Here is a 14755-nt window from a genome sequence, read left to right as displayed (position 1 = left end):
ACTAAATAGTTCAGGACTACTAGGAGGATCTATCTGGCAAAGAAAATAATCAGCAATGCAATCATCAACGTTTTTCTGTAACATTTTTAGTGTAGCATATTTTATTCGCTGTAATTTGAAGTAATTGCAATTCTTGTATGGAAAAATCAGTTAAAATGTTATAGTTTCTTAGAGTTAAATATCTATAGAATAGACTTAAAGAGTCTATGAACTTTTCTATTCTATGAACCAAACTATCATGTTTTTTCTACATGTTCTCTGTCCTTGTAACTGCAGCTGAAAGTATTAACACACTGGAAATAATATCGAACGTCTCAGATTTTGCTTCTTCTGTTTACTTTACTGCCACAGGAGGCTCAAAATGGTAAGTGGTGGTATGCCAGACTCAGCACCTTTTGAGAAACCCAGGTAGAGTATCATGGGCACGAATGCCCAGTGGAACACTGTTTGCATAGCATTTGCCGCAATGCCGAGGCGTTCCTTAACTTCATCGAATGGAACCATTGTGTGATTTCTTTATGGAATCGAAAATACACAACCACACTGCACTGCGCACAATAGCAGACACTTATAACTTGTGAACAATTTGAAAATGATGTTTATGACTATCGAGATATTCTTTTACAATCCCAACTTTTCCACAGCACACTTGAAAGCAATAAATTCAATTATTCGCACGTCATGACGGAATCAGCTGACAAAAGGCCTTAATGCGCAAGTAGCGCTGCAAAGGGAAATTTATAATGCGATCGTGTTCAAAATGCAGATACGGACTGATTTTTATACAAAAGCCTGTTGCAACACACATTTCCCCTTACTCGAAGATATGAGAAGAGCGCCACGTGGATTTATAGTTCGTTGGTAATGGTGGAATGGAAAAACATATGAAGAAATTAGAGCAAGTAATTAAGTCTGCTTTCTATTTATCTTTATTTGTTTTAAGGTTTTAAATTATTCATCCAATATGAAATAATTTCGTTTTAGTGGAAAATGCCAATGGAAAAGCCTCAAATTTTAAGTGTTTTTACTTTAAAGCGTAAAGTTTTTCTACCTTACAATAGACTTATAACATTAAAAGCTTTTTAAATCACAATACTTATTAATCTACCTTCGTATGGCGAAATTGAAATAATTGTTCAGTCAATGCACTGCTTAGAGAAAAAACACAAATAGAAAGAGAGATGAACGCAAAAACAAAACAAAACACTGTTGAAGGACACTGTGCCTTAATTTAACTTAATAATAGGAAAACGCTGCCTTTAAGCACTGCTCTTTGCTTATTCTACAAAAACAAATCATTTACGACCATTCCGTTTCAGTTAAATACAAAATGCTCAAAATCTTAATACAAAGTAGTCTCAATATTTATATCACATTGCTGTGAATTGTCTTAAACTGTAATTACTTAAATAAAAGAAGCTACTGCTAACAAAAACTTTAAGTTCACACGTGTTTGATTAATATATTCCACTTCTTTATTACATACTGGGCCTAACATTTTGTGCAGTTTACTTTTGAAAATATTCGCATTTGTGGAAATGAATGCCAGGTGCGTGTCGTTGACACCAAGAGTATCAAAAACATATGTAAGCCCAAGTGAGATAAACTAAACTAGATTATAGTTTGTAAACAGAGAGCGAGAGTGTGGGATACACACACGTATGCAGTATGTGGAATGCTCATGGCTGTGTCATGGACGTTCAACTTGGCGCCGCATTCAAAGTATTCGCAAATATTCTCGAGCATGCCTCCGAACGCTGTGTGGATGCGAGTGTTTGTGTGTGTGTGTTCTCGTATGTGTGAAGTGTGTGCCCCCAATTAAGTGGCTCACATTGTTAGTATCAAAATATTTACATGGCAAGCAAAGCAACAGAGGCGGAAATACATAAAACTTAATTGTCCACCCACTGAGCGCTTTAAATCATCATACTCCTAATTGAATTCTCTCATTTAGCCAATCAACGAAAAAGTTTATCGTGCGAGAGACTCTGACTTTGACACTGATTACATTATCACAATAAACCAAGCCGAAGCGCATCGGTGCGCACACAAAAAAAAAAGGTTAAATGTATCCACATAGATATCCACCCGTATATGCGTGTATGTGTGTTTTTCCATGTGTACTTGAATGTCGCCATCGCCATCGCGACATTTGCATATCAAACAGATAAGCACATTGATAGCCAAGAAACTGGGCGCGCGTGGCCAGATACTCGCTCATATATCGCATACACGAGTGGCATGAAAAGCAAGTTGACGAAAGAAAAGCGTTTGCTAAGCAATCAACAATGGCAACAATGGAGAAATGTATGTACACTGAGCGAAACAAAAAATAGAAAATTAAAGGAAACAACTTTAATCTGAATTCATTCTAAATCATCAACGGTTTGTCTTCTCTAATCAGTAACATGGCCTAAAAATTGTACATTGTTAAAGCTTTGGATTTGTACACGCTTGGAGTGTGGATTACTAGTGAATGCATAGTTGTAGGAGACCTTTGAATACCCTGTACGCTCCTTTTTTCTACGCAACAGCCATTCAGTTAAAATAATCTTTGCTGTGCCTGTCATTCATACGGCAAATACGTTATACTGCATCGCATCGATTTTGATGAAACTTATCAGACTTAAGAAAACACATAAATTTCAAATGAGGTTACGATATTAAAATAAGCAACAAAATGTTAATACCATTTGTGATTTCCGCCCGATTGTTTTTATGGCAGCTTTTAGTCTGATCTAGTGCAACGATTTTTCTAAAACTTCAGAATATTATGAGGCATTATTTAAAACTAACTAATTGTCAACTCATAATTCATCCACTAAAAATGATCTTACTAAGAGGGATTTTTGTACAGCACCGTTCTATTGCAGATTTATAAAATATGGGTTCGTAGTAAACTTGCTCTCCGTATGGATAATTACAAGTTTAGTGCTCTAAGATGAATTATTAAAAGTAGATATATCCTTTAACTTGAACCGAGATAGCAGCTCAAAAATGTTTTAAATTGCCGCAGGCTTTGACTTAATTAAAGAAATATCTCTGATAAATAATATATGATATTATAAAAAGCTCAATTTTTTTGTATTGCATGAATTAGTAGTAAAGGATGACTTTGACTATGAACCTGTTTATATATTCATTAAAAACCATTTGTCAAATATACTTATTTGTATGCCATTAATACATTGAAATTAAATCGGGTAAGTTTTTAAATTTATATGAACACCTATTAGATCTTTACTATAAATTTTATATTTTTAATTATATAATCCATTCTGTAACTTTTGCTTTTAGTATGTATAGCTTTTGAAAGGCATCAGAATCCATGATATAATCATAATATATTTAGTTTTTATTTAAATCAATAGAGATGTGAGATGACAAATTTTATATAGAGCTTGCATTTCTCTATTAGAGCCACTATTAATAAATGAAACCAATTGTGACAAAACTGTTAATAAAAACATTTTAAGTTGTTATTAACACATTTTTTATGATCATTTTCCCATTATTGACTTAACTTTAAAATATTTATTTTAGAAATTTACTTTTGTAGCATTTTGTGCTTTTTCAAACACACAGTCTTTCAAATATTCTTGCAGTGTGGCGACTTTAAATTTAAAATATTGTATGCACATTATGGGATTCGATAAAAAGGATGAATAAATGAAAATGCAATCAACAGTTATAATTTATGTATGTGTGTCAACGGTGCGTATGAGTAATAAACAAGCATTTCATTTACTGACCTCGTTATGGGTCCTGGTGATTCGCTGACTGCCTTTATGGATCGCCTTAAATGCCTATGGAATGAGCCGAGAATCGATTCCTTGCGCGACAACTGAGTGCCGCTTCCACTTGACTCGCCGCCGGCACTGTTCATGCCCGATCCACAAGTAGCGCTGCGCGTGTAACTCTCCCCGCCGCCCGCGCCCACCACCTGAGCACTCAGCTGCTCCGCACTCAGAGGCGTCGTTTCTTTCGAGCAATCCGTCGAGTCGAGGGCCGCTACTTTTGATTCAATCGGGTCGCAAATACTCTCATTGTTGTTCGTCATTTTGACAATCACAGCCCCATTGACCTCCTCCTTACCATCTAGTAGTTTGGTCCAAGCATGTTCTCCCATATTTTCGGACTTGTCTACTATCATTGTTGCTGCTTGCTGCTAGTATTTGGCATTAACTATTTACTGCTAGACTACGTTTTAATTTTGGTATAGCTGCCAGTTTACTCCTTCCGTTCTTTTGTTGGTGTGAGCTATTCGTTATAACGGAAAGTCGTGTAAATTGCTTTCCGCACGTTTTTGCTTCACTATTCGCACGCTGGACCCAATCATCGATAATGTTTTTGTCGCGCCGCAGTTGAGTTCTAGAAAACCAAAATGGAAGTAAATATGAGAACCAACATAAGCCTGATTCCACTTAAGACACATTCTTCACATTATTCACAATCGCCATTAAAACAACAATATCCACAAGTCAAGTGTTCTATAATTAGCTACCCACATAACATATTAAAAATATTATACTGTATATGCAAAGCCATGTCTCAAAGCTCTGGGCAAGCGACGACAATTCAAATTTTTTAATAAAAAAGTGAGACTGTTTTAGCACCATTTTATGAACCCACATTTAATAAATTTATTCATGCCTTTTGCTAATTGGCTCATAATATGAATAAATGTTAATTCGAATTTAACGATGGATCATTTCGGACTAAGCTAAATATCAGAGATTTGCAAGTATTTAAAAATTAGCCGCTGAAGCAATAAAATGCTTAATTACTCGTATATATTTTGGATTTTTAACTGCACTTTCACTTCGTGGAAGAGGCATTTGGAGTCTGGTGCCATAGTAATTCAAACATAATCTAATAAACAAGTTTATTTAGCCACGTAATAGCAAAATTATTTGTAAGGTCCAGCAGAAAAGAAGCTAATTCAATAATTTAATCTTTAGACAGATTATCTCTCAGCTCATCATTTATGCTCTATTTGCTTTTCAGGCAATTCATTTAAATAGTTTTAAAGCACGCCCGAGGGAGTCCCCTGCTTTCACTCATATTTTTATTTATCAATTTTTAAGTCCATTAAGTACATATTGTATGTCGTGAAACAACTGGCTGGCAAAATCCCCAAATGATTTGAATTATTATTAGATTTTATTATCGCTTCGAAAGGTTTTCTTTATGTACTGTTTTCATATATACATCGTACAGACTTTATAGTCATAAATCATAAAAAATGTGTTCACAATTGTTAAATGTTCACATTCCGCGTTTTTTCTTTTTTGTTGTTGCTTTTTCATTAACTTCTTATTTAACACATATGCTTATTAATATATTAATTGTTTCCTTAATTTGTTAAAGAATACAAGAAAAGGGATATGGTTTTCACTTTTTGAAATATAATCACATATAGGTTGATTGATTATAAGGTAAACTTTCTCTCCTTCACAAAATAAAGATGTATTTACGTATAATCTATCTATCGCTCTTTATGGCACATTGCAAATCACATTCAACAGGTTTCCGCAATTTTTCAAACACATTAAACTGATGTTTGTTTATAACTTTCATAGACAGTTTTATGGGAAATCAACCGACAGCATATTTTCTCTGCTTATTTGTTTACAGTTTAGTATACTTGTACATATGTATTAAAGTAAAGTGTTTAAAACGCAATTAAAAGGCACGCGTGCTACAGCCAAAAACTCATCATATCATTTGTTTATAAACATTCAGAAAATTATGCTCGTAAAATGTTTAAAAATAAATACATTCTCAGACGTCTCGAACAATTTATGCAAATTTAATGTCAATCATAAACCCGTTTAACATATTTTTCTGTACATTGGCTTACTTTTTTTTTTTGCTCGGTTTTGCTTAAATTTGACTGGCGCTTGAATTTACAAAATGAAACGTGATATTTTCGCCAGAAAGAACACAAAACACTTTTCTGTTTTTGCAAAATGCTTTTCTCAACATTTGCCAGCCACAATCAAAACAATAACAATCTGAAATAGCAACACTAATCACAACAAATTGGAACACGCGTCAGTAAGTTTAAAAAGGGCGAAAAAAGTCAAATCGTAGTCCGTGGAAGTGAGTCGCAAGGCGATGCGTTGCCCAACGGAACGTATTCGAAAATGAGACTTACTGGGGACAACCATGAGACGAAGACTGGCGGCTGCAAGTGGTGGCCCGATGGCGTAGCCGAAGTTCAACGATTTTGGTGATGAGTTGGTCGTTTGTTTTGGCTGGCTGCCCGACCACTTTGCCTGCCTGGACGAGACGCAGATGATGATGATGATAATGATGCCGACAATAATGTTGTTCACTTGTCGGCTGAGCACGCACGCGTTTTTGCAGACCTCGGGCGTATTTTGCGTTTGCCGTTACCTTCGCTTGGTTTTTGAATTTTCGACACACCGGCACTACTGCTCCGTAGCGTATGAGCAACGTTCGCAAATTAACTTGGCGCTCGAGTGAGCGTTGCGCGTTTTATTATCCAAAACCAACGGCGGCGGCAGCAACAACAATAATAACAACAATCACGACCGGTAGCTGCTAGCACACATTTTTATCGGGTTAACCAACGAGACGTTGGCGTCGGCGACGCCGTCGGCGTTGGCATCACCGCCCGCTCCAGCTTTAGCTTTAGCTTTGCTCGTTTTTATTTGTGTTGGCTTTTTCAGCATTCTAAATCTGTCAGAACAACGTGCCACCGCCAGCAACTGAGCGAGATCGTCAACCAGCCAGCCAACTAGTCAACCCGCCAGACCGCCAGTCTGCCATTATTGCGACAGTCGTCGTCATTTGTTTGGTTTTGGCGTGTGATTTCAGAGAAACCGGCAAAAAGCTTTAATATTCATATTCACTCTTGCTACTCTTGTTTTAATATTCATAAGCCATAAAACCGGCCATACCGTAAACACACATAGCCCTGCTATCTCACAGCGACTACAAGTACAAATGATAAATGTACAGTTACGCTGCAGCTCCTTTCTCTGCTACACAGGCGCACCCAATAAGTATGCAATAGTTTGAAACGCAACACACAACAAACGCAACATAACAGCGTTGCTCAAAACTAGCTCAGAACTATTGCTTTCCGTAAATCATTTCCATAAAAGAAAGCGAAAACAATGCTAATTTTAAATCAGAGGCTAAGCTTACATTTACACGTCACTCAAAAAACAAACGAACAGAGACAGAGAGAGAGAGAGAGGGAAGTTATGAGTGAGTTGTTCGCTCTTATACTGGTCACAACTTAAGATATGTACCGTTATAAATAAATAAAATTGCAAATGCTTTGCTAGCCGAGTTTTACGTTCCTAGAAAACCTCGTGTTAAGCGAAATCGTGCTAAACGAGACATGGACTCCATACAAAATATTCCTAGATTACGACAAATGCTCAAACAAAATTGTTTGCTTACATTTCTGGTGTCTTTAAGGAACAACAGATTTATGTGCTTAAAATAAGGAAAATATTTTTAAGCGTAAAAAATGTTAAAGCAACTTAATATAAAATTTAAGAAGCATTTAGTGGCATTGGCATACATATGTATAATCTAATTATAAGCCGTTTTTGTGCTAAACAACAAATATTTTTAATTTTTTAGTCTCACAAAAATAAATAAAGTTATGTAATAGAAAGTATGAATTAGCTAATATTTCACTGCTCTATTATTTATTTGTAGTTCCTAGAACTAGTAGTTCAAATTAAAACGTCTATGGCCCACAAATTTCGTTATGTTGTTATTTACGATGAATTCATAGTTACAAATTTATAAAATAAGATTGATAAGATTCTTAGAATGACAGAAAGTTATACTTTTGTCGTGTCAGCTCTGTGCGACACACAGGAATCACAAAAGCCCCGCTGGCATAAAAATTACCCTACAAAATCAAACAAATTGGTCAATTTCATAAATTCATCATTCGACACTTGTGCAGAATTGAAGTAAGCTGCAAATTATTTACAACATTGATATGTAAGTAGAAATGTGGACAGTCAGTTGTCAGCGCACCGAACGAGATAAACAGCTGCTTGTGGTCGTAAATATTTAGAAACGGAGGCATCAGAGCAACCACTTCTACGGTATCACTGTCATTTCAGTAGCAGTACGGCAGCCCGATCGCCACTCGCGCATAATCGCGCATTAATCACTTAGTGTCTTTCTCTCTCGCACCCACGCCGCTTAGACAATAATGCTGATGCTCAAGAGCGCAGCAGAGCAACAGTGCGGCTACGCAATGTGCTTTAGCCAGATCGTTTGTGCTCTGCAGGCGTTTGTTTTTAATGTTCACAAATAATGCTTAATATTCCTTGTTCCTTGTTTACAAAGCGCAATTGGTGCTGGTTGCAAGTTTTCACATTTCGTTAATTGATTTCTGCGAATGCACGCTCATGTATAATAATTAAATGCAAGCGTCACAAGATTTCTTTATAATATGTACGAGTATTTGCTAGCAAAAAAGAATATTATTTTTATTGAAAGCATGGCAAGCAGGCATTAACTTTTATAGCATTAACAGCCACAGCCTCAGAAGCATTTGTGTGTGATTCACGCTGTTTCGGACTAAAGCTTTATTTTTTTAAGATCTACATATATAAGCGGGCAGATATAAATACTGATTTTGTCGAAAATTGTATAGAAATATATACAGGGTGCGCCATCTTTTATGTCGGTATGCAAACATTGAATATCCTTGAAAATAAACAACCGATTTTCAAGTATGAGATATTTTTATTTAATTTGGTTCTGTACAATTTCTTGAACTGAGGTTTTCAACACTGGTCTACTCAAGTCAATCGGTTCACTAATGACAAAGTTATTCAATATCTACGTACCGACATAAAAGGGTGCGCCCCTGTATATATTTTTAATAATAAGCATATAAATAGCTAAGCTTACGCCGCTTATTTTTAAGATAAACCGACGTAACAACAGACATCGGATGCGCAATAGGTTCGATACCTTCGTTTCCATTTTTGGAAGTTTGAAAAAAAGGAAATAATCCAAGGGAACTAAAACTGCGACTCCGGATTTGTGCCTTGATTAGATAACAATATCTTTTTCTTCAAAGTTCTTGTACGGGTTTTCTTAAATTTATCACCTCCAAAAAATTAAAAAATAAATTTGTGGATTTAAATTTTGAAATTTCTGATAAATTAAAACAAATTATTGTGGCCGCCCCCCAAGTACCTAAGCGCTGGCAAAACGAAAATTAAAATGTGAAATTTCGAAAAAATTAAATAATAAATTTGTGGATTTAAATTGTGAATTTTCGCTAAATTAAGCTGTGGGTACGCCCCAAATTTTAAACTAAACGCTTTTAAAATTTGACCAATTTCTACCTACTTATGTTCATATATTTTAAACCTACAAGTATATACCGAGTCATTAGCAATTTCAATTTTAAAACATTCATGAGATATACAAAGTTTGTATTTATAAATAATTTAATTGAGTCTGAAATTGAATGCACTGACTGACGTCAATTGCGTACAGCCACCAAAATGCCAATATTCTAGAGCTCAGATATTCGATTACACATAAACAAAGTGGGCAGCAAGCGCGAAATAATTTCTCGGTATAAAACGAAATCATAAAAATTTAGATGGTGACTTGTTGTTATTGGGAAAGAGGTAAATCAAATTCCCCGCGGCGCCCGTTTCCATAAAAGAATTGTGCTTAATTGTATGTAATAAGTATTTATTCAAGCTAAGGGGCTTCCATATACGAGTATAGTACATACTCGCCTGTACGAAAAAATGCTAAAGTGGGCGTTCTTAAACGCAAACCAGTTTCAAGTGCCCTTACAGTCAAGCGTGTGTATGAATCCAACAAGAAACGCCAATTAAAAATTTAGAATGAGCTCCCAGATTAGACACACGCAAGCCACAGAATTGAGCTCGAGTATGTGGGCATGGTAACTGATACATATACACTGTATATTATAAGTTTTAAGTGTGTCATACAGCGCATTATTTAATATGTCTTATGATGTAATATATCAGCAATTTAAATCTGAAGTTTGGAGTCAGCGAAAATAGGCAAGTATAAACGTGCAAAATCTATTCTAATAATAGTGTGCTACTTGTACAGACCAACGATTAGCATCATCGCTCAGAAGATAAAGCAATACAACTGCAAGCAATTGAGAAAAGCCCCACGACTATCAGTTCTGGGAAGTCCCACATACACATATACATACATCTACATATATAACGTAGATAGGGAATGCAAACAAAAAATTATTTTAAGTAACCACTTACTATCTATAATATAGAGTAAGATAAAATTTATATAAAAACAGGCTAGGCATAACTTGTGTGGATCATTATAAAGTGTTAAATATAAAAATTGACAAAAGCAAAGAAATTTACAAAAACACCAGATTTTGGAATATTAAATCAGAATTTGCTTAGAAAGTTTAAGCGAGGGCATATTTCCTTGTTATATGGTTTAGATGCATCAATATTCAATTCCATGCAGAACAACTAACAAAAAACCTCAGTTGAGGCACTAGAATACAAATCAATACAATAGAGAACTTGAACTAAATAAAATTAAAGAAATAAAGAAGCCTATAAAAACGTCAATATGTACTTCTTGGGTTCCTCGATGTTGCAAATATACTATTTTTGCATAAAGTCTTAAATTGTTTTCTTATTGGTCCTTTTTGTTAATTTTTTCTTTCTTTATTCCAGCAGCGTTTCCTACTGCCTTTAGCTAGCCATACTCTCCAGATTGTTCTCATAGCTACCGGCTATGGATTTAAGAATCAAAAAACTATTTTTTGGCCACCAAGGATATGTTACGGATGCTATGCCTAGATTAAAACAATCCTAGGATCGAATTTTATGATGTGTTTCGGGTTTTTTCCAGCATGGACAATCGTACATCACATATTTATAAATATAGAAGCATGAGCGTAGGCATATAAAGTCGACCTCACGTTCATTATTATTATTCAATATTCAGACTTGATCAGATTTTTATTTCAAAAAGGTTTCAGAGTTTCTTCTACGATTTAGCCTTTGATTTACATCACCCAAAGAGATAATAACTTTTGTCTATATAGTCTTTCAGACACGTTGATTGAGACTAAATATGGATTGCACATATTTCTAATTCTTTAACAGATATAGAAAAATCTTGAGCGCTTTTGCAATGCAACTCAAAATTTATTTCTATATTTTTTGGGGGTATGTTGATGAAGATTTCGTTTCACCCTTCTGCCTAATCACTAAACAAACTACGCTGGAAAATAATAAAACACGTGTCAACTGCACGAGCAACATTTATTGTACATATCCGTACAGCCGCTTCCATGAGTTTAGAATACATATCTGCGAGCTCGTGCTGACATCCACACATACGAGTACCTATGTCTGTGGGGATGAGACTTATGCGACCTACAATTCAATGCTAGACGCGACTATTTATAGACGGCGGTGAAAACCTTACAGTTAAATTTCCACCTGGTCCTTGATTCTATTTTCAGAACGGCGCAAAACTGGAGCAACAACTAAATAAGTTTTAAGTGAGAAGGCCAATAAGTAGAAGCACGTAAACATGAAGCGAATGGGCAATGCGAACGGGTGAGGGGAGTGTTAATTTGGGGGCCTGTGCAGAGAGGTGGTGTGCAGTTGCAGCGTGACCTGCGTAGGGCGCAAATATGGCAAAACTTTGTCGAGCCTTGCAATTCACGTCAACGGGGAACGTGCCCGGCCTGGCAATGTCGATGGCGATGGCGATGGCGATTGGATGGAGGGGTATGGTGCGTTGCAAACACGCTCACTTCATTGCAAGTTTCTCACTGACGTCATAAGTAGATTGCGACCTTTGACTCACCTTGTTGTTGTTATTGTATTTGTACTCGTGCACCTGTCCAGGCTATTGAACCTGTGGCCAGATTTGCATGTTAGAGACCCTACTGGGTTAATCAATTTGCATGCAGTCTACATTCGTGGCTACATTAAGTGGAGCAACAACTTGATTGACCTTAGAATTAAATTTACATTTTAGTGCAATAATGAATGCCATTGGGGCTAAGGTAAGCTTTTACGTCTTTAGTTATAGTTAGGTATAATAGTTAGTTAACTATTAAGGCAAATTGGAGCAAAGTCGCAAGGTTCTCTCCTCTTGCTGGCTCAATTGTTAGTTTCTAGATCTTTCTTTAAACAGCATGGCTAAAAAAATGGATGTTTTCAATTCATAAAAATGTTGCTGCAGAAAAATCAGAATTCCCCATCAAGCAATTTTAAATCCTCAAACATGTGAAAACTGCAAGTTTTAGCTCGAGGGATAAGTGTTAAGTGTTTCAAATGTAAAATAAGGCAACCTTTTTCAATTCTATTCTATTTATTTTGCAGAAAGTAAGTACTAAAAAAACTGCAAGACGTTTTTTCAGTCTAAGATTTCTGATTTCTCTCTGCAAGCGGTTTCTTTGTTATTTGCAAGTCGAATCTTCAAATTTTATTTACGGTTTGATACATTTTTTTCTTAGTCTACAAAACTATTATTTTTCGATTCTGTATTTTGGCTTTCTAATCGAAATGTGATAATTTTCTCGCCTGCATATAAAATGCTCTACCATTACTCCAACGTAGGTATGTGAATATATTCGTTTGGATCTGGCTCTTATTGCTTAACGGTTGGTTGGCAGGCAACAGCAATCTTACAATACAAACATATAAATTGATATTAATGGCGCACCCATCCAACCAACACAGACACATATACTTCTTTGAGTAATAACATACCCTTCCCTTTGTTTACGTGCAGTAATCAGAGACTGGCCAAAGATAGAATCAAATTGACAAAGTTAATTGTGCCATAAAAGGTTATCCACTACAGCCACAAAGTTACTAACCCCGCCAAGTATGCAACAAATATTACGAGTCACGAGCTCTGCCAACGACTGATTACAATTGGAAGGTTTTAGCGCAGCTCTATATTGCAAATTAAACAAAATGTTGTAGATGAATAAGTAAATATTTCATATTTATCTCTGCAGACATTTTCAAACAATTTTCAACAGATTACAAGCCTGAAGTGCATTTCAATTGCAGCTGCTAACTTATGCAATGCATAATTATTATTTCCTTTTACGATTGTCTTCCTGTTTGCCAAGAATTAATTATACAGCATCTCATAAATAATGTTCCCGCTACCAATGCATTTGGGGGCTCATATATTTGTTTATATGTACATATATATGTACATATGTATATGCATGTAGGTACTGGCATTATTTATTTATTTTGTTGATTTTCACTTTGCCGGCATGGCTATGTTTGCATGCCTCTGATGACTTAAATTTGCTCGCTGTCGAGAAGTCGTGAACATATAGAATACAGTGTGCACTCGTTAGTGAGAACTCACTTTCACAAAATCAAATCATTAAGAGTGCTCCTTTTTATTGGTATACTTGTATATATAAAAGTATTGTGCATTATAACAATTATATTTTTGTGATTACTTAACTCATTGATATCAGTTCTATACATTTTTCATATTGCTTTATATAAAGCCACCAAAATAAAATAAATTTCTTCAAACAGAGCTGTCTCCAATAATAGTTTTCAATTGTACATGCCGTTGATTAATTGTTAGAGCCCTGTAATAGTAGATAGTAATATTAAGTTCAAAACTTTTGCAAAATAAGTGCCAAATATTATGTTCACAAAATATTAAACTGTGTCTTCTCTTTCGAGTCTTCACTCCTTAGCGAAAACAAAATTGTTATCTTAGCACGTTTCTGGAATGGGAAAGAACGTAAGCCTACTGCTTACCCCTTTTGAACCACGATTCAACAGTTAACAGCTAATATCTAAAGACAACAACGCATAAGATGCTTCATAATCTATATAAACAGTCACAAATAAAAAGAAGCGGCAGCACTTATAGTAAATAAACCAAATTTGTCAAATATATAGAATCAACAACTTAACCATCATTACAAAATAGTCCACATTCACTCTGAGCATTATGATTTATATTTATTTATATAGACATTGTTGTATGGTCATTGCCAGCTATAAAACAAATCCATCACATGTCGCAAAATGCTTATCTTTTGACCATTATTGAGCACAAGAATGAACACGGGCGTGAAGATTGAACCGTTGTCAGCATTTGAAAAGAATGTCAACTGCCGGCAAATGTCCTTAAGTGCATAATTTAAAGAGCAGCCGGCCACAAGGGTCACATATACATGCATACATATATAAGTTCAACAGGCAAATACTTTCGTATCTGGTTTCAGAAATTTTCTTTCGTTTTGGGGGATTTGTGTCAAGGAGCATATTTCGGTTCAAAGTTGAGCGCTCGATGGGCAACAATAAATTTGTTTTTATTGCCAAATATACTGCGTATGTTGACAGGTCAATGAACTAAATGGCTGACCTAGAGCTTCCTCAACAGGCAGAAGATACAGCAGCTGTAGATGGCCGGCAGCTGCAACATCCCAACTGATATGAGTTACTCCATCCTATTTGAATTCCAATTGCAACTCACACCTAAATAACTAATTTTTACAACTAATGAAATACAGCGGCGCTGGTTCAAAAAGAGTCTGCAAAAAACTAGACTAAACAAGCAAATTTATCTGCGCAGTAGCCGCCGAGCTGGGCTGCAGACTACTTGTATTTATACCACTGGAAAAAAAAACGAATTACTTACTTGGTTTTGCATTTGGTTTCAATATCTTCATATATCTTCTTTTTAATTATATCTT

General features: G+C 35.6%; 1 protein-coding gene and 1 pseudogene across 2 annotated transcripts in view; both read right to left on the bottom strand.

The window, feature by feature from the left end:
* LOC115620570 (G protein-activated inward rectifier potassium channel 3) overlaps positions 1-14755 on the bottom strand; it is a 42687-nt gene that overhangs the window by 21315 nt on the left and 6617 nt on the right. Inside the window, exons 1-2 of one of the 2 annotated variants that reach the window (XM_030513864.1) lie at positions 6161-6383; positions 3753-4371 (exon numbers count right to left, since the gene is read on the bottom strand). In XM_030513864.1, the coding sequence (XP_030369724.1) occupies positions 3753-4153 (401 nt within the window). In that variant the 5' untranslated portion in view covers positions 4154-4371; positions 6161-6383. Of the gene's footprint in view, positions 1-3752; positions 4372-6160; positions 6384-14755 lie in introns of those variants that run through there. The other variant, XM_030513865.1, reaches the window with a different exon arrangement.
* On the bottom strand, positions 100-551 carry LOC115620572 (annotated as a pseudogene).

This window comes from Scaptodrosophila lebanonensis, unplaced genomic scaffold, assembly GCF_003285725.1.
Source record: "Scaptodrosophila lebanonensis strain 11010-0011.00,11010-0021.00 unplaced genomic scaffold, SlebRS2 tig00000024-arrow-pilon, whole genome shotgun sequence".
NCBI classification, from domain to species: Eukaryota; Metazoa; Arthropoda; class Insecta; order Diptera; family Drosophilidae; genus Scaptodrosophila; species Scaptodrosophila lebanonensis.
The sequence above is the reverse complement of the archived record's forward strand: the minus strand, read 5'-3'. Positions and strand labels throughout refer to the sequence as shown.